Source organism: Octopus sinensis, linkage group LG9 (assembly GCF_006345805.1).
Source record: "Octopus sinensis linkage group LG9, ASM634580v1, whole genome shotgun sequence".
Taxonomy (NCBI): domain Eukaryota; kingdom Metazoa; phylum Mollusca; class Cephalopoda; order Octopoda; family Octopodidae; genus Octopus; species Octopus sinensis.
In genome coordinates, this window is record NC_043005.1 from 35858305 (window position 1) to 35880802 (window position 22498).

The window sequence follows — 22498 nt, forward strand, 5'->3', positions numbered from 1 at the left end:
AGAAAAAGTAAAAACATTTGATTTTTAACTTTTAAACAATAAAGTTAAAAATTTTTTGTGAATCACTAAGAAACTCTTAGTGGTGATAATTAGTAAATTGAGTTCAATGAAGGTTTGTTTTGAAATTAAAGCCATAATATTATAATACCGAATTAGATTTACCATTTAATATACACACAAATATTCTCTGATATTTAAAATACACAAATATATAAGTTTTTCTTATATTATAAGTTTTTCTTAGACTTCCTCTTCATCTGCTTTCTTCTACATTTATTTCCATCGTCCTCTCATTTTTATGTTCATCCTTCTCCAGCACATAACCCAGCCACTTCATACCATTTCTCTCTATACAGCACAACGACCATAACAAGTAGACTTCAACAGAGTCTCGAGAGTAGAATGATCTAGTTAAGATATTTACAGAAGCTGAAAGTTTAATCCTTTACTCACATGATATTTTTCTTAAGGCAAGAAGCAATAGTTAACTTACATCCTTCAAATAAAATTGAAAAATATATATTTTACTTCAATATCAAGGTTAAGTATTTCATGAAATGAGCTAATAATTTTGCTCAAATAATGCACAGATAGGCACAAGTGTGGCTGCACAGTAAGAAGCTTGCTTCCCTACCACATGGCTTTGAATCCACTCACACTGCATGGCACTTTGGGCAAGTGTCTTCCACTATTGCCTTGGGTCAACCAAGGTGATGTGAGTGGATTTAGTAAGCAGAAACTGAAAGAAGCCCATTGTGTGTGTGTGTATATATATATATATATATATATATATATATATATATATACATACATACACACACACATATTTATAGGTATGTATGAATATATCTCTGAGTGTGTCTTTGTGTCTTTGTCAGCACCACCACTTGACAAGTGGTGTTGGTGTGTTTATGTCCCAGTAACTTAGCAGTTTGGCAAAAGAGACCAATAGAATAAGGACTAGGCTTTAAAAAAATAAGCCCTGGGGTCGATTTGTTTGATTAAAACACATCAAGGCAGTGCTCTAGCATAGCTGCCATCAAATGATTGAAACAAGTAAAAACTTAAATAATTACACAACTCTGAAGAATCATCTCCAATTCCTCATTGTATATAAAACATCAAATGTAAAAATTTTTTTTATTTAAAATATCCTTTGTACCCTATTAATGTCACTGTGTGTGCAAAGTGTCATTTTACATAAAGTATGAACAGGTGAAATGCATCAAAAAGATTTTTTTAAAAAATGACATACATTGCCTCCGCACGCCTTCAGAATGGATGAATATGACTGGTGGATTTGAAGTGGGATTAATATCTGTCCAATTGACTGTCACTTCATAACACAGTAGGAGATTGTCTATAAATCCAACTTTTCCATTCAGGATTTCTGGATTATAAAACAGAAACGGAGAAAGGTTAAAGTAAAAAAAGATTGGATAAATAAAAAACATCATGGTATATAAGCACAATAATTATTTGAACCAAAACAATATATTTTTCCTTCTATTTCTTTGGGGTTTTTTTTGGCAGGTGGTGGGGGTCAAATGTATGGTTTCTAGTTTTCAAAGTAAAATAACAAACAATATATTTTTCTTCATTTAAAATTCAATTGCTGATGAAATGAGGATATTTATAATATCAAGTTATAATAAGTCCATTATGAAAACATTGGTATAATACTTATTTAAATAAATCCTTTTAATCTTATATATGTATGTATGTATGTATGTATGTATGTATGTATGTATGTATATATGATATAAATAATATATAAATATATGCATATATACATATACATATATTTATATATTATTTATATTATTATAGGATCGAATGCCACGCATCCTTTTCCAAGTATATATAAATATTTGGAAATGTGACCGTGTGTGTACCGTTGGCAATTTTTTTCCCTCCGTCTTCCCTTCTCTGGATTTTTCCTTTTCCTATGTTTCTGACGAAGAGCTCCGCTCAAAACGCAAAACCATCCTTCTTCCCTTTCTTCCTTCCTGAGTGTCCAATAATACTATATTTGTTCCATGTCCTCGCGTTGTAGTGTGTTTTCTCTTAGTGTTTTCATGTTTGGATTAACTATATATATATATATATTGTTTTCATATTTGGTTTGTATGATTCTTGATAAAAGAAACTCATGTATTGCAACAGGTTTTGTTGTACCTTGGGTGGGTCATTATGCCAATTATAAACACACACTAGTTCAATTTTACTTTTTTATTATTATTTGTCAATTGAAGGCAGTGAATTGGCAGAATCATTAGCATACTGGACAAAATGCTGCTATGCATTTTGTCGATCTTCAAATCCTGCCAAGGTCAACTTTGCCTTTCATCTTTTTGGGGTTGAAAGAATAAGTACCATTTGTGCACTGGGGTTGATGTAATCAACAAGCCACCTCCCATCACCAAATTTTGAGCCTTGTGCTGTAGTATGAAGGATTACTATTTGTCAGTTCACAATGTAACCAACTAACTAAAAGACAGTTTGCTTAATCATCCAATTAACCAATCAATCAGACATATTTGACACAGTCCTATTATCATCTTTCACAACTCTCTGCTCTAGGTCAGTTTCGAAGTTAATTAGTTGGTTAAATAATGAATGACCATGGGATTGCACCAAGAAAGTTCCCAGTTGTTTATGGAAGGCCAGCTGTCGCCCACTCATACCAGCCTCCCCTCTCTACGCTACTGATGTCATCCAAGGGATAGCTAAACAACTGACAAATAATAAAGAAGTGAAACTGAACTGGTGCACATGTTTATTAGTGACAGAATGACACTTCCAAGATACACCAATATACCTATATAAATTTAGCAGTACTAATACTGAAAGGTAAAATATTCACGACTTAAAAGTGGATGGTGTGTTAGAACACACAAATACTGTAATATTTACCTATTTCTTTATTACCCACAAGGGGCTAAACACAGAGGGGACAAACAAGGACAGACATAGGTATTAAGTCGATTACATCGACCCCAGTGCGTAACTGGTACTTAATTTATCGATCCCGAAAGGATGAATGGCAAGGATGACCTTGGCAGAATTTGAACTCACAACGTAACAGCAGATGAAATACCGTTAAGCATTTCGCCCGGTGTGCTAATGTTTCTGCCAGCTCGCCACCTTATACCGAAATATTTACCAAGAGAGAAAACCTCTCATATGTTTATTTGGTGCATAAAAGCATATCATAGTTATTGTCAGTGGCAGACAATCACTGCCACTTTTGCTGTTTGGAAGTAGTGGTGATTATCTGCTGTTGGTTATAACTATAATGTGCTTATACGCACCAAATAACCATATGAGAGTTTTCTCTCTTAGTAAATATTGCGGTATATGTGTGTTCTAATGCAACTTCTACTTTTAAGTGGTGAATATTCTACCAGACACCAGTCTGATTTGGCATGGTTTCTATAGCTGGATGCCCTTCCTCATGCTAAGCACTCAGAGAGTGTAACGGGTGCTTTTATGTGCCCTCGGCATGAGTGCCAGTTGCATGACACTAGTATCCACCACAACTATGATTTCATTTGGCTTGATGGGTCTTCCTCTCAAGCACAGCATATTGCTAAAGGTCTTGGTTATTTGTCAATGCCTCCATGAGGCCCAATGCTCAAAAGGTGCTTTTTACATGTCACTGACACAGGTGCCATTTACGTAACACTTGCATTAGCCTCATTGCCTCCATGAGGTCCAATGCTTAAAAGGTGCTTTTTACATGTCACTGACACAGGTGCCATTTACGTAACACTTGCATTAGCCTCATTGCCTCCATGAGGTCCAATGCTTAAAAGGTGCTTTTTACATGTCACTGACACAGGTGCCATTTACGTAACACTGCATTAGCCTCATTGCCTCCATGAGGTCCAATGCTTAAAAGGTGCTTTTTACATGTCACTGACACAGGTGCCATTTACGTAACACTTGCATTAGCCTCATTGCCTCCATGAGGTCCAATGCTTAAAAGGTGCTTTTTACATGTCACTGACACAGGTGCCATTTACGTAACACTTGCATTGGCCTCATTGCCTCCATGTTGTGCCTCATGGAGGCAATGACTAGTGACTGACACCTTTGGCGATATGCCATGCTTGAGAAGACCCATCAAGCTAAGAGAATTCGTAATCATGGCTGCTGCCAGCGTCATGTACCTAGCACTCATACCAGCAACATGTAAAAAGCACCGGCAATGTGGCCGATGTTGGTGTTGCATAACTGGCATTTGTTTTGGTGGAACATAAAAAGCACATGTTGAGTGTTGGGCTGCATTGAGGTATCTAGCACCATGCTGGTAGCACAAAAAATTTACCTTTTGAGTATTGGGCCTCATGGAGGATCTAGCACATACAAACCACCTGTCAAGCATTGGGCCTCATGGAGGCAATGAGGCCGATGCAAGTGTCACGTAAATGGCACCTGTGTCAGTGACATGTAAAAAGCATTCCAACTTCATAAATCCAATACCGGCAATGACTTGCCAACTAAAACGTTTATGAGATATGTACTTAATATCGTATCTCCCCTAGCAGGCCTGGTCATTTCCATAAAACACTTGACAATCCTCATCCTCTCAATCAAGCCTCTCAATCTTCGATTACGATACCGATTACGACTTCTTGCTGTAGTGAAAACTCATTATTTTGCCACGTTTCATGGTACTAAGTATCTCAAGCAATTCATCTAGCACACCAACCTCCGTTTGACCCCTTGGCTATCATCGATCCCCTGCAATTCCTCGTCGACTCCCAGGGGGTCCCTGCCTTAAGGCAACGATATTGTTTATTTACGTACTATGGAAAGGTGTTTAAGGGATACAAATGTAAGGGACACAATCAATTTATGAATATTACTTTGCAAAGAGTTACCTCCCCTGCCTACAATAGCCATCAACCCCAGGAATGGAGCTTTTTCTTACCCCCAGAAGCCCCATTTCTCCACATGTAAAAACTCTGAAGTGTTGTACCTTCTCTAGAACATAAGTGCATAAATGATATATGTGACAAGCGTGAACAAAATCGAATGAAAAATATTGATTTTTAATGGGGTTCCAGTAAATGGCCTGGCACTTTGTAAAAATTAATATGTAAATTAAAAGTAGATTAATACATTAAAAAGGATGTGGAATGAATAACTTTTGTTAATCTTTGGGTAAGCGATATACATGTTCACATTAACCCAATTTTAGAAGTAACATTTTATTTTGAAAATCACTTAAATAGCAACACCGTTTCCATGACCACTATTTCATGTCCACATGGCTTGGACACAATTTTGTGGAGGTAAATTTTCTATGGCCAGGTGCTCTTCCTGTTACCAACCCTCACCTGTTTTTCAAGTCACAAAACATCTCCCCATGAGCAGACATATTTTCAAAGAAGACAGTTACAACTATCATATAATTAGGTGTGACAATGTGGTAAGAGGCTTATGAGTGGATTTGGTAGACGGAAACAAGCAAAAGAGTAAAAGAATATATATATATATATATATATATATATATATATATATATACATATATATTGAATATAATTAATAATAATGATAATAATGATAATCATCATCATCATCATCATCGTTTAGCGTCCGCTTTCCATGCTAGCATGGGTTGGACAGTTGAACTGGGGTCCGGGAAGCCAGAAGGCTGCACCAGGCCCAGTCTGATCTGGCAATGTTTCTACGGCTGGATGCCCTTCCTAATGCCAACCACTCTGTGAGTGTAGTGGGTGCTTTTTATGTGCCACTGACACAGGTGCCAGATGAGGCTGGCAAACGGCCACGATCGGATGGTGTATTTTACGTGCCACCGGCACGGAGGCCATATATATATATATATATATATATATATAAATTAAATTAAATTAAATGTTTTTTATAATATTTCCATAGTTCTCTAATATGTGGGACAGGAAAATGTACCATGTATTTGAGAGCGATGGAAATATTCTAAAAAAAAAACATTTCATTTCATTTACCACAATTTAATTGTTTTTCACACTTTACTTTAAGTTGAAAAACTCGCAGACTGAAACTGGTACTAAAATGTTCTTCATGACAAAATCACTTTAGCATTTTCTACCTTGTCTTATTTTCCTTATACATATCAACTCGTGTGCTACTTTTCAACCTTCTACATATATATATATTTATATATATAGTGTAGCTGCTAGAATAAGAATAGCTTGGGCAAAGTTCAGAGAGCTCTTACCTCTGCTGGTGACAAAGGGCCTCTCGCTTAGAGTAAAAGGTAGACTGAAGGTCTGAGAGTTTCATGTATTGGCATGTTTGATAAGTGCCAATGCATGAAACTCTCAAACCTTGAGTCACTCTGTTACTTCTGCTGTATATATATATATATATATATATATATATATATATATATATATATATATATATATATATATGTGTATATATATATATGTATATATATATGTATATATATATATGTATATATATATATATAATGTATACATATATATGTATGTATATATATGTATATATATATATATGTATGTATATATATATAATGTATATATATATATAATGTATATATATATATGTATGTATATATATATATATAAATATATAAATAAATATATATAAATATATATACACCAATGGAAAGAGGAAGACAAAGAAAATTCTTTAACACATTTTTAATTTTAAGTTACAAATGGTTCCATACCATCTCCATCTGCAACATGAGTTTACGTGAAAATTCTGAAAGGAAAATCACATAATATTTTCAGTTTTAGGCATTGGATAGGCATTTCCTCAGACTTCCATCAAAGTTGTGCTTCTACATTGTGCGTCTTTCAGACCTAGTTTTTAGAAAAAATATCAGCAGATCAAACTGGACCTCAGTAGATCCAACTGCACATATAAAGCTGTAAATGACAGCTTGTATATATTGGAGTGAAAAAACTAATTTGATAGAAAAAGTCGAAAGCTATAATAGAAGACACTTCTATTTTTACACGTTTTGCCCAAGGGACTGGACTCAGAACTATGTGGTTGGGAAGGTAAGTTCCAACCATACAGCTATCCCTGTAATAATTGTAATATTTTGTCGTGCCTTACAAAACCTTTACATGGAAGACAAGGCATATCTTGGGATTCTTTTCCTAATGGGAATTGTACATCTTCCAAGTTACAGGAGCACAAATTCAGCTCTGAGACAGGAAATTGATGCCTAGGAATTGACATCTCATAAATATATATGAAAACACCTACATGTAATCAACTACAGTGTATTCAACCTACCTTCGCAAGTAAAACTGACATGACAACAGGTAAAATCAATAACAACAAGCAAAGAACATCAATGACAGAATCAAAAATTTTCACTGAATTCGTGCAGTAGTTGTATTTCATGATACTTATACAAGACTAACTGCATTTAATCAAAATCTTAATTTTCTAGCATAACTGAAAGATTTGTAAAGAGAAAGCATGACAAGAATTTAAAGGTTAAAATATATTTTATCTCTTTCAGGGTTCACAGTCACTAGTTATTGTTGAGGCCACCTAAATATAAAGTCTTTAAACTGTGAGGTTTGACATTGGTTGATATGAGTGATGAAGAGTAAAGAGTATACATGTAGCTTCTGGCAAAATGGGCTTATAATCCAATTTCAGATCATGTGACTTTCTACTTCATTTACGTTGTAAATCCTATTAGGAAAGATATGGATGAGATCAGGGTCAGCACTATGTACTATGCAAACTGGGCCATCAGGTGGTGCAGTAAATAACTTACACAATGAAGGTTGGTGACTGGGAGAGCATTCATCCAAAGAAAATACGCCTCAATGATGTCGTCTCTGACTGATTCATGCAAGCATGGAAAAGTAGATGTTAAAATGATGATGATGGTGATGATTATGAGGAGGAGGATTTATTTGATAAAAATTGAAAATAACAACATGTTACTTAAACTAAAAACTAACTTGTTATATTTGAAGCAAAATAAATTATGGCTTACCTCCAAGAGATTTGAAACGTAATTCTTTAAGACCAGTTTTTTTATATGTCGCATCATAATTCTTAGCTACGTATAAACTGTAATTCTCGTCTTCCACTTCAAGAAGCTCTCGTCCACGTATAATTTGAAGATTAGTTAGGGGTATGTAATCTGCATAAACGTGAATAATAAGAACATAACCAGTAATTTCTTTTATGGTCTCTAGAAATGAGAAGTCATATTTAATTGATAAATCAGTCAAGAAGACAATTTCCAGGTTGCCTTCGATATATGTACAGTTCGTGTATTTTCTCCGCAGTGTTTCATAACGGACCTGGGGTGAACCAGAATGAGAGAACTTTTGTCTTGTACCACGGCAAACTGCAATAAAAAAAAAAATAATAATAATAATAATAACAATAATAATAATAATAATAATAATAATAATAATAATAATAATAATAATAATAATAATAATAATAATAATAATAATAATAATAATAATAATAATAAGAAGAAGAAGAAGAAGAAGAAGAAGAAGAAGAAGAAGAAGAAGAACAACAACAACAACAACAACAACAGCAACAACAATATGATCAATAATGATATTAACAGCAACAGCAACAATAAACTGACATTCAAGAGCAAGTTATGAAAATGCCACACTGGAAATCTCCTGGACCAGATGGGAGACGAGGATTTTGGTTGTAAAGATATACAAGTGTTCATTCAAGACTAGAGGAGTACCTAAATTATTATATAGTACAAGAAGAAGTTCCAAGCTGGATAATAAATGATAAAACGAAGGGACAGTTTAGTTGGAATTTATAGGCTAATGCTTGAATTTTGTATGGAAGATGTAGAAAGGCATCTCTGCTGCAAAAGTGTGAGAATGATTACTTGCTTCAGAATGGAACCAAGGATCATCTTGTTACTGACAATGAACCAAGAATCATCTTGTTATTGACAAAGCAATCAAGAATGACTGAAAAAGACAACTAAAGAATTTATGCATGGCTTGAATAGACTTTAAGAAAGTCTCTGACATGGTCCCATGTTTGTGGGTAATTGAAACGTCTGAGAATGTTTGGAATAGCAGAACCTGCTCCTTGTGTGGACCCGAAGTATATTATGGACTTTACATTTAGTGCATTGCATGTTTCCTAGATTAGCCTTAGGGCTCATGATATACTCAGTCAGGTACAGTTAATAGCATACATAACCTGAATATCTTCCTGCTTGTAGTTCAGTACCCGCATATGTATTCCTCTACTTTTGTTGAGTACACATTTTATTTTTCAACCCGACCTGGTGCCTTACCATTTAAGTGCCTGATTCACTCAAAACCTGATGTATTATATATATATAGGTAAAGATGCCCTTCGGTCATGAATGACCATGGGATTGAACCTAGAAAGTTAGCCTCTGAGGCACAAGTCCTGGCAAGGTTGTTTGTGGAAGAACATCAGTCACCCATGCATACCGACCTTCCCTCTCTGTGCCACCAATGTTATCCAAAAGAAAAGCAAAGACCAATACAGCTTGGCACCAGTGATATCACATCTCATTTCTACAGATGAGTGAATTGGAGCAATGTGAAATAAATTGTCTTACTTAAGAACACAACACACAGCCCAGTCCAGGAATCAAAATCACTACCTCATGTTTGTGAGCCTGATGCTCTGCTCTAATGCCTGAGCCATATATATATAGTTATATAAAGGAGAACTAAGATCAATTTTCTTTTTCAAGAATACTCATTCACTCCAAATATAATTTTCTGCCAACATAAAATGAAGCAGCTGCTATCACTGAAAATCTAAGAAAACGGTGGTGTAAACACTAATTAATTTGATAGCAGTTCATCATCATTAATGATCAATATTATGTTTATCATTATCTTTGAGAGATCAAGAAAAGCGATAAGCTCTATCACTGGAGATTTCAACATTACTTCCAGAGATGACATGACATTCAGTGCTGGCCTAGGAAACTAAACAGCCTGACTCACTTCAAGCAGTTACAAATTATCACAGAGTAATTTTATATCTTGCACTATTTGAAATACATCAATCACTATATTAGCCAGGTCTATACAAATAATGTTCTTCATCCTCCTCCACCACCCTCACTACCAAAATCATCTTTTAATATGTATCTCTCATGCAGATGGTTTGACATGATTTGACAGTTTGGAGAACTCTGGCATGATTTCTGTGGCTTGATACCCTTCTTTATGTCAACTTCATTACAGAGGAGTGTACTTGATGCATTTTTTGTCGAATTGACACTAGTGAGGTCACCATGTAGCTCACAAGACCAAGACCGTCTTTGACTGAGTGGGAATCCAGCAGAGAGGGAAACAGTAGAGATGGAAAGTTGCAGCAGTTGTTCTCAACCACTTTCTGTTTATAGACCCCCTTGGATACCTATTTTACTCGGGCAAATCCTCACAGCCATTCAATGTTTAAAAAATAATATCATATTTTTGTAATTAAATATTATTAGGAATTGCATAAAAATTTTTTTTTTATATTTTGTGTACTGTAGGAGTATAACCAATTGAATTTTAATAACAAAATCTTACGTGAACCTTGCCAAGGGCCATATGAACCCTGGTTGAGAACCATTGGGTTAGAGTATGAAGGAAGGGGCTGGAACAGGCTTCTTGCTGTAGGAGAGATGTACAGGTGGTCACATTATACAAGAATGGGTGGGAATAATCAATGTGGACTTGGAAAGAGAGATTAAGATAGTAATGATGGGGTGTCAGAGTGGGCCTTAGGGGCAGAAGAACAGGAAAGATGGAAGAGTAGGTATTGCAAATATGTGTGGAGAAAGTGAGGAATAGTTATGGATTGGAGTAGGGGTGTGAATCTACTGAATGATGAACAAGGGTAGCTAAATCCTCTCTTTGCAGGACTATATAGTAGAAGAAACCCAAGGTTCTGTGCTGAAGGAGTGAGCACCAAATCACAAGGCTGTAAAGAGAATGTCATTCTTATAATTATCATACAGTTTCAGAATTCACTTGCAGAAAGGATTTCTTACACAAATGCACATCTTCTTTAGTTACATTTGTGCATGTAGTCTGCAGCAGCTGTCAACATTGCATTTTAATTATAGATAACCCAAGTACTGCTGTCTATTGGCACCTCTCATTCAGACAGCTTCCATTAAGTTTGGTAAAATCTTTCTGCAAACTTTCCACCTTCTAAATATGAAACTAGTTCCTGCCATTCTGTTTCATTGAAGCATGAAATCTGTAAAGCAACTTGCTCACATTCAGTAACTTGTCTTACTATCAAGCCATGTCTTTTTTTTATTTTTTACCTCCAAGTCTATAAGATGCCAATTTTTAAAGATCTATGCTATTATTTTTGGTGTCTTGACATTGGAAATGCTTTCTTCATTGGAACTTTTCCAGTTCCCAAGAAAGTGGAATATATACTTCAATGACTTAATCATTTACTTATTATTTAGAACTATGTTTCGTCTCTTCCAAGATAAATGTCAGCTGTTTCTGTCTGTGAGATAAATCCCAGCTTTAAAACCTGCAAACCTAAACTTAGTCATTATTTTTTGTTTTCTATCCCTCCATCACTGCTACTGTGCATCACTTTTTGGACTTGTAGAATGCAAGGACAAAAACTGCATTGGCTGAGGACACATGTATATGGAGGACAACAGATGTGCAAAGAAGAGACAAGAATGTGTGGAAGATGAAGACGAAGGAAGGCATAGACAGAAGTGGCAAAAGCTGATTTCAAGGTTCAGAATGCTGAGCCTTTTGGACGAAATGATAAAGGACTCAAGAAGACCCATACCCCATCCAGAGCAGAAGTTTTAGGACTGCTTCCCCTGATGAATAGGACTGGCCTGCAAGAGTTCTGTGGTAGTACCATGTAAAAAAAACACTTGTTCCGGTGCCACATAAAAGTGCTTGTGCTGGTGCAACATTAAAAGCACCCAATACACATTGTAAAGTTGAGACTGTAGAAACCAAACCAAATCAGACTGGAACCTGGGGCAGCTTCCCAGCTCTGGTCAAATCATCCAACCCATGCCAGCAGGGAAAATCGACATTAAAGGATGATGGTGATGATAATGATGATGATGATGATGACTGACAAAAGAATGCAACAACATTGTTATTATATCTGAACTTGTGTCAGTTTTCTGAGTTCAAAACCTAGCATGGTTTTCTTTGTTGTTCCTTTTAGTGGGGAAGATTAACCATGTTCTATTACAACAAAGTAAGTAACACTAACCCTCTGGCATTCAGAGTACTCTGTCAAATGTAATGTTTATTTATTCACATTGTTTTGAATTAATCATCCATTACCTTATAGCTATGAAATTTTGATGATGTGATTGTGTATTTTTATTAAATAAATTTCACTGTAAATAGATATATTCGCAAGGGCTTGGTAGGTATCAACGCTAGCGAGGACACGCTACCCTGAACTGTTGATGGGTAATACCCAGAAACATACATGTATTCAGGCTGCTGTTCCTAGCTGGTGGCTGTGCTTGCCTCCCCTTTGCGAATATAAGAACCCAGAAAATGTGTCAAAGCCGACAGGAAGCGTCGATGCTTTCTAGGGCTATATAGCGGTGGTATAATTCCCTCTACGGGACTGTCACGTTATGTTGACTTTATACAACAACTCTATCGCTCCACCACTGCTCATGTCTCGTTGAGACATTTAGAAATTCATTATTTCTAATTATATATATATATATATGACAAAACATTGATGTATGTTGCTCTGAAAAAAAGGGATTTGATGTGAGTTGTCACTATCACTTGCTTTCAGGTGTTTTTATGCAAAGGGCATTGAAAATATATTCTCTTACACCTAAAAAACATAGCTACCTGATGAACTAACAACACACACCTCGTGAGTATCTATTCAACTTTGTATATATATATATATATATATATATATATATATAGTTATATGTACATGTTTGTCTCACCCTACTGCTTAATAACCAGTGTTTATATCGTTATGACTTAGCAGTTTGGCAAAAATGATCAAGAGGATAAGTACTACACTTAAAAAAGTAAGTACTGGGGTCAAATTGTTCAACTAAGATCTTTAAGGTGGTGCCCCAGCATTACACTGTCTCATGAGTGAAATAAGTAAGAAATAAAAGATAAAAATAATAATAGGAAACAAAAAAAAAAGCAGATCAAAAGGCAATACAGAAAAAGGTCATGTTAATAATGACAATTAGATAGAAACATTTATAATGTTACAAAAATGGCTAGCTGCCCAGATCTGAAAGCTCTGCACTGAATGGATAACGTTTTATGATTGAATAAAGTTTGGTTTCATCATTTTATTGTCGTGCAGTTACTGTTTATACCTCGTCCAGAGATTTATTATTGCTTGCATACAGTTTTTCGAGATCAGTGACAAAAAGTTACTGGAAAAACGATATAAGTATTTGCATTGGGACTCCTTTCATCGAAAACCGGTAATTGTCGTACGCTGATGACATGTCAATACCTAGAAACTGCAGTCCGTGCGTATCACTTAGGTTGACGAGGGAAGGATGACCTCCCTTTGCAAATACCTTAAGGGCACAGAAAGTGTGCCTAAAGCCAGCTGGAGACGATGTTCTCCTGGGGCTACAAGCTACAGTAACACCCACACTTAGTGGTTAGCCATATTGAGATGGCAAGTATACCTCACATAACATTTTATAGACTCCATGCAAATGAATCAAAGTTCCAGGATTAAAGTTTATTTGTTATTTGTGGGGATGACTTCATGAGACAATAGGTATAAAGTGGGTTCATTGGGAAAACTATAAAACAACTTGTACTTGTATTGGGTCATCTCATAAATAATGCGGTTTTTTCTACTTCTTTTATTTTTCAAAATTAAGATAAACAAAGTTCTTTTTTAATCTAAAATATACTCTCCTTCATTTTCTTCAATGATCTTCCATCTATCTGGTAGACTTGCAAGGTCCCTCTTCCAAAATTCAATTATGTCAGTGACAAAATTCATTTATCAGTACTGTTCTGACCTCGTCTACAGAATTCATATTTTTTCTGTTCAAATGATTGAAGACTGTGGAATAAATGCTAACCAGATGGGGCAATGTCCCATGAATATGGTGGATGGAGCATTGTTTCCCAGTCAAACTGCTCCAACCTTTGGAATGCCATCCTTGCTGTATGTAACTGAGCATTATCCTGATGGAAAAACACCTTTTGTCTTGGAACCAAAGATGGTTGTTTTCTTCTTGTGCTGAATTAAGTAGAAATGCTTTGTTATCGTTTGGTTTGGGTTTAAAAGTTCAAAGTGGACTAAACCTTTTACATTCCACCAAACAGATAGCAACACCTTAAAATATCTGGCAGTGTGGGTTATGGTCTTGTCACCTGTATCATAAATCAGGTAGTTCATGAAGAGGTTATACCCAATGTCTGGTGTAGCAGCACCATAGTCAATTGCTACAAGGGGAAAGGTGTATGTGTGTGTGTGTGTGTACACATATATGTATGGATTGGTTGGAGTTTACCGACGCAAATTTTTTATGGCTAGATGTCATTGTAACCAAACTTAGCCTGTCTCCATGCAAGGTAATATATACTTCATGGCCAAAAATGTTATTGCAGAATATTGAAAAATGAATGACATTGCTTGTAATAACGGTGACAATCATTTACAACTATCACATGCTGTCAAAACAAAGAAACATAAACATCCCCCCCCACACACACACAGTAGAACTGACCCTGAAACCATTTGATGGGGAAGTAAATTTATTTACCATTTCTCCACAAAACAAATATATGTAGAAATGCTGAAGTCACTTTCAATACATCTAATATCTTCCATTCTCGTTATACAAAAACCATCAAGCCTCAAACATCATCATTGAGCATCTATGTTGCATACTGTCATGGGTTAGATAGTTTGACAGGTTAGGATCCAATGGGTACAAGGACTGCATTGTATTCCAGTGTCTACTTTGGCATAGTTTCTAGAGCTGGATGCTCTCCCTAATACCAACAACATTACACCATGTACTGGGTACATTTTTGTACCACCAGCAAGACTATAAACCCCAATTAGGCAGCAAAGAGATGAGGAGTAAAAGTGTGAAAGAAGGGACCAGAGTAGAATAAGCTTCTTGCTGTTGAGGAGCTACAAGACTAACTACTCACATTTTAGAAAAGAGACAGAGTGATCAAGGTGGCATTGGATACACAATAAAATATGCTGAATGGAGAGTCTTCTTAAGCTATGGGCTGGGCAGTCACCCAGATACGGAAGGCTTGACTGACACTGATCTATGCATGGTTGTATATGTAGGGGTCACCATGTACTGCATTCTAAGGGAGAGGTTTCTATAATACTACTAAGACTGTACTGGGTGTGACATGTGGTGCATATTACAATATTTTAGTGTAAAATTTTCTAGCAACGAAAATTTAACAGGAAATGGCAGGTGCAACTTATACACAAATAAATACAATATATCTGAAATTCGTTTAAGAAATCCTCACAACAAGACAAAGTTTAGCCTTTATCAGTATACAGGGACATGAAATAATCTATAGATGTAAAATATAACTGAATAATTAGTGTTTTCTTTTTAATCTTTTACTTGTTTCAGTCATTTGACTGTGGCCATGCTGGAGGACCGTCTTTAGTCGAGCAAATCGACCCTGGGACTTATTCTTTGTAAGCCCAGTACTTATTCTATCGGTCTCTTTTGCCGAACCGCTAAGTGACGGGGACGTAAACACACCAGCATTGGTTGTCAAGCAATGCTAGGAGAACAAACACAGACACACAAACACGCACGCACACACACACACACGCACACACACACACAACACACACACACACACACACACACACACACACACATATATATATATATATATATACATATATACGACAGGCTTCTTTCAGTTTCCGTCTACCAAATCCACTCACAAGGCATTGGTCGGCCCGAGGCTACATAGCAGAAGACACTTGCCCAAGATGCCATGCAGTGGGACTGAACCCGGAACCATGTGGTTGGTAAGCAAGCTACTTACCACACAGCCACTCCTGTGCCTATGTTAACAAAGAAATGATAAAATCAAGTCATGAAATATAAAGGAAATATAACAGACAGGAGACAATGAAGAAACATGAAACTACAAGAAACTGTTTATTTAAGCAGGAAAGAGTCTGGTCAATCACTCTGACAGGTCTGATGAGAATAAAATGATAGGGAAATGTCTGAAAACAAACAATAAGCTGATGTGATAAGCAACCTGTATAAAATAGGAATAAAAAAAAAACCCATCAGAAATAAGACTGAGAACTGAAGATGTCAACTTCGGAACCTTTTAGAGTCAAAACTATAAGGTCATTGTCTTGTTTTCTAGAAGGTTCAACAAGTTTCCTATCTAACCATAATGATATTTATCTATTGTCCCACCAACTGCTTTTGTTGCTATCAACTGCATATAAATTCCTCCCCCACTGTACCCCCTCATATCCTCCATCCAATCTTCCACCATTGTTTTTTTTTTATATAGCCGCCATGGTATAATCCCCACCTGCGAATATCTACATGCACACATACACACAAGCACACACACACACACACACACACACAAGGACGCGCGCACGTGCACACACACACACACACACACACACACACACAACCACACACACAACCACACACATACAATCACACACACAGACACACACACAAACCCACACAACCACACACATACAATCACACAACCACACACACGCATGCACCACACACAAACCCACACAACTACACAACTACACAGATAAATTGTAGCCTGAATTGTTGTAGACAACTTCTTGTAGCCAACTTCACCTAGAGCCCTCCACCTTACCCATCATATTTTTTAATTATCTATGCATTTTATATATTTTGTGTGTGTGTTTTGTCTCCTCAGTGTCTTTCATTACTTCCTGCAAAAGAGAATAAAATGACTATTGTTTTTTTTAGTTCTTGTTCTTTTTGTTAGCTTTCCTTCTCATTGTCTATCTAGGAGTTTATATATAAGATTAATCTTTAATTGTCAACAATATCAGAGCCTTTCCTTCCCTCTCATTAAACAAAAGTACATCCAAAAAAGACAGGTATTTATTATGCCAAGTTAAGGTCAAAGATAACAATAATGTTAGTTTAAAAAAAAACAAAAAAAACTAACCCCTTCTAAGAGAGAAGGTCAGCTTACAATTGTAATAAACTGACAAGTTACCTTTCCCTTGATGACCCGGGATTATTGCCCGCTCAGTGCTAACAATAGAGAGTTAAATGTTGTCAAAAGTACACCTAAGAACTATATTATACAGTAAGATATAATATTTCATTGTTGTTGGATGTTAAGGGAAGGGAAGATTTTGTGAAACAGCAAATGCCAAAAATGAACATTATTACCATGAAAATGGTTTCGCTTCTTTTTTTCCTTTTAATGCATTTCTGCAGACACACACACACACACACACACACAAAGATGGGCTCTTTCAATCTCCATCTACCAAGCCCAATCACGACGCCTTCATTGACCTGAGGTTATTGCAGCAGAAAACACTTGCCCAAGATACCATGTAGTGAGACTGAACATACAACCATATTATTAGGAAGCAAACTTCTTAACCACACAGCCATTCCTACACCTATGATATATATATATATAATAGCTATATGTATATATATATATTATATATATATATATATAGCTATATGTATATATATATATATATAATATATATATATATATATAAAGTTCAGCAAAATTTAGATTCAAATGAATATGGTACTTAAGACAGATGGCACCAGAACTTTGTACGGTGTTATCCCTTATAAATCCATGGAGTGATTATAATCAAAGTAAGCAACAAGAATATCTTCGGTAATTTGGTACGATCGTTTCATGCTACCTCTATGAATGGCTGAAGATATTTTAAAACTGATGTAATACTTACAATGTTTAATAAAATGATGTAGCATGAAATGATCGTACAAATTACCGAAGATATTCTTGTTGCTTACTTTGAGTATATATATATATATTATATATATATATATCTTAGAGAAAGAGAGAGGAATTATGAGTTAGAGGTTATGCAACCAGCTAAGGAATAAAAGTATCTGCAGGCACTACTGGTGTATTACCTAACTATGTATAGGCCTTGCAGTAAGGTTAACAGTAGATAGTAATTTAAAGGGTAAACCATGGTTTAATATATTCAGATAAGTTAAGAGAAGAAATAGAGCAACAGGTAACAATTCGAAGTTGATCATTAGTATTGAATGATCATAGTTTGATTATGGTTACGATAAAATTTACAGCTGTTTCAGTTTATTATTTTTGAGGTAAACTTGCATTTATCTCGTTCCATGTAACAAACATCATCAGAATGATTTGAACTTTACAAGAGGAATATTGACAGGAGAAAAAAGGAAAAAAGAAAAGGTTTGTTAGGTCTTTAAGCATACATTTTTGTATCCTTAAAAGATGGCATGTGTTCGTACAGTTGTTTCAAGTAGATGAATGGAGCAGTAAGTGGGGAAAATGACCAGTTGACTGGCGGTGTTAGTTGAAAGAATTATACCTGGTAGTAATATCCAGTATTATTAATCATAACAAATACCGCTATTTGTGTCCACTAGATAAGTCCCGATGATTACAAATAACGGCCTAGTTAAAAATTAAGGACACTCTTAAAAGTTTAAGAGTGATATGCGGTATAAATCTGGGTTATGTAAATAGGTATACTCTTTTACTTGTTTCAGTCATTTGACTGCGGCCATGCTGGTGCACCACCTTTAATCGAGCAAATCGACCCCGGGACTTATTCTTTGTAAGCCCAGTACTTATTCTATCGGTCTCTTTTGCCGAACCGCTAAGTGGCGGCGACGTAAACACACCAGCATCGGTTGTCAAGCAATGCTAGGAGGACAAACACAGACACACAAACACACACACACACACACACATATATATATATATATATATATATATATATATATACATATATACGACGGGCTTCTTTCAGTTTCCGTCTACCAAATCCACTCCCAAGGCTTTGGTTGGCCCGAGGCTATAGTAAAGTGTTGTTATGTGTGGCCAGGGTTTACTACTCATTAATGTAATCAAAACAAATCAACACGGATAGAAAAGGAAAAATCACTCATTTAATTGTATATATGTTAATGGCAGCATTAGCAATTAGTATGTTAGTCAGTGATCTAACTTTAATTTGAATATATTAAAGACAATTATAGCTCTGGGTTTACATCATGCAACTCAGATAAATAATTCAGTTAGTCGAAAATATAATTGTCATTTATATTATATTATATCATGTTATGTGGTAAGAGGGTGGGTCAAAGGGAGGTAATCATAGGTTAGACAAGTCAGCTAATAAACTGTAATGTAAAGGTAGGTATTAGCATTGTTTAAAGAATAAGAATTTATCTTTATGTAAATGGTGGTGCCCCAGCATGGCCACAGCTCGTGAACTGAAACTAGATAAAATTAAAAAATAAAACAAAAAAGTATGCTATGCTTTTCTCATCTTGTTTATAAGTAATTCTGATTTGACCATTAAAATGAAGAATTTCTCATTTATTTCTCACTTATGCATAAATTGCAGCATTTATTTTTATGGTTGTATGAAGATGTTTTGGTTAGGATGTGCCATTCTAATCTATAATTAATGTTATTATCTTTAAGTTCCCAGATGTAACTGCTTAATCCAGTAGAGTTAGCCTTATTTCTATTCCTGAAGCTTGAGAGATGGGATTTTAATTATATCCGAGTTTCATTTCATTTTTAGTTGCTTCTATATAAGTATTCTTGTAATTATTGGAGAATACATCACGTTGGTAGATTACAATCTTAGTTTTACGTTTATTCATGAATTCACAATGCAACTACATAGATTAGTAAGATTATCTGTGCCGATAATATAGTGAGGGGCATTATCATTTATAAGGTGGTTGTCCGTATTTTTAGAGGGCGAGTTATTTGGGGTACTGCTTATTATACCAATCGACTGGTTGTTGTGGTTATTATTGTTATTCTTCCTAGTTTTGTGGAAGGAGTCTATCTTTTTATAGTTAATAGAGGTTATAATAGTAGCTAGGTTGCTAGTTAGGCTATGGCCTATTCTAATTTTATTACAAAAGATTTCTGAGTATTTTGCATTCATATTAAAGTGCTTATTTATAAGGTTCATTATAGATTTAACTACATTGGTTTTTAGTTGCATTGTGAAAAGGATTATTACCCAGATGTTATCATTTTTCTGCTTAGTAAAAGAAATACGAAATTCTTTTACTAATGACCTGAACAAGTCCTCTTTTTATAAAATTTGGGTGGTTGCTATGTGCATTTATATAATTGAGGTTGGTATTAGGTTTAATGTATGGTTCGTGTAATCCCATGGTTAAATTACAATTGGCATCTAAGTAGTTAATAGAATTATAGTCTTTCTCTATTGTGATAGTTAATTCAAACCGTTTAAAGAAGTTGTTTAATTTTTTCTTTAATAGTTCAAGCCTCCTATTGGAGGTGTTTTTAAGGATAAATAGCACATCATCTCTGTAAAGGCCTCCCTTAATCTCTGGGAATTCATCATATAAATGAGATAATAGGTAAATACCCACTAAATCAGATACTTGTATTGAATCTGGGGCCCCCTTTGTGATCTCGAAATTGTTGGGGTGTTCTTCCTTACCCACAGCATATTATCGAATTTTATTATAGATTTCTTAGATTCTTTGATTACCTTAATTTCATTCATAGTCAATTTGGTATAGTTTTTAGCAGAAATCAGGGCACTATTTAGAATTGTAGGATTAACTGATGAATAGTAGTTGTCTATGTCTTTTTGTAGGAATTTATAACTATTTTTATTTCGTATATTGGAGAACCAATTAAGGGTGTCGTGGGTGTTTGACCATAATTCTAGAGTGATCCTGTTTTTTATAGTATGAATATATTTATCTAGGATTAATTTACTTAGCTTGCATAGGTCGGATTTATTAGGGCAGATTAGTCTAGCTTTCATGTCTGTTAAGAAATTTTCTTTGCGGACCTTGGTTGTTATGCGGAGTCTCAAAGGTGTAAAAGGTTCAGTTTTGTCTTCTAAGTTTGTAATCAGTCATAATCTTCTTGGTGGATAAGTTCATAGATCTTAGAGTGTTATTAGGCACTATTTTGTATTTTTCTATGATTTCTTTACGCAGAAGCTGGTGGTCATCATCATCATCATCATCATTTAGCGTCCGTTTTCCATGCTAGCATGGTTGGACGGTTCAACTGGGTCTGGGGAGCCCGAAGGCTGCACCAGCCAGTCAGATCTGGCAGTGTTTCTACAGCTGGATGCCCTTCCTAACGCCAACCACTCCGAGAGTGTAGTGGGTGATTTTATGTGCCACCGACACAGGTGCCAGACGAGGCTGGCGAACGGCCACGCTCGGATGGTGTTTTTATGTGCCACCGACACAGGTGCCAGACGAGGCTGGCAGACGGCCACGCTCGGATGGTGTTTTTATGTGCCACCGACACAGGTGCCAGATGAGGCTGGCGGACGGCCACGATCGGATGGTGTTTGTTACGTGGTATAAATTAATATCCAAATTATATAAGTTCCTGGTTTTGTCAGAGTGTACAGTAGTTCCCTTTTGTCCTATAAGTTTCTTTGGTATGTATTATTCCTTAGTGGGTGTCTGAATACACACACACACACACACACACATACGTGCGGGCACACACATACGTGCGGGCACACACATATATATACATACACATGTTCACATACATGTACATACATACACACACACATGTATATATATATATGAAGCAAATGTGTGTGTGTATATATATATATATATATATATATATATATATATATATACATACAGTATTCAATGGGTAAACTATTATCATTTTATACTTTTAATTTCATGCATGCATATTGTTTGTTTTCGATTTTGTCGACTACACAGTATAGTAGGGTCAGTTGGGCCCCGTCTGTGAGAAAAACAGCACCATGATGCAAGTCACTCAGCCAGAAATTTGGAAATTACATGCTGTATGGCTTAGCATTCATGCTGAAAGTTCACATACAAACATTTCAGAGTGCTTGAGTGTCAATCTGAGGGCAATACAATCTGAGGACATATACTGAGAGTAATAAAAATCAAACATCCGGTCAACATCATGGTGTTTAGAATGATCACTAGTGATGGCGATGTTATGCTTCCATTCATCTTCCCACATGGCCTCAGACTGGACATGGAGGCTTACATCAAGTATCTAGAGCAGGTAGTGCTGCCCTGTGACCATGCTGGGGCACCACCTTGAACAATTTTTAATAGAATAAATGAACCCTTGTACTTTTTTTAAAGAGTAGTACTCATTCTAATATCTCCTTTCATGAACTGCCAAGTTATGGGGATGTTGGTTGCCAAGCAGTGGTGGGGGACAAACAC

At 35.7% G+C, this 22498-nt stretch overlaps 1 protein-coding gene across 1 annotated transcript in view; it reads right to left on the minus strand.

The window, feature by feature from the left end:
* The window catches only part of LOC115215587 (epidermal growth factor receptor), a 190661-nt gene that overhangs the window by 66322 nt on the left and 101841 nt on the right, over nucleotides 1-22498 (minus strand). Inside the window, exons 2-3 of the mRNA XM_029784797.2 lie at nucleotides 8006-8365; nucleotides 1256-1390 (exon numbers count right to left, since the gene is read on the minus strand). Coding sequence (XP_029640657.1) covers nucleotides 1256-1390; nucleotides 8006-8365 — 495 coding nt within the window. The remainder of the gene's footprint in view (nucleotides 1-1255; nucleotides 1391-8005; nucleotides 8366-22498) is intronic.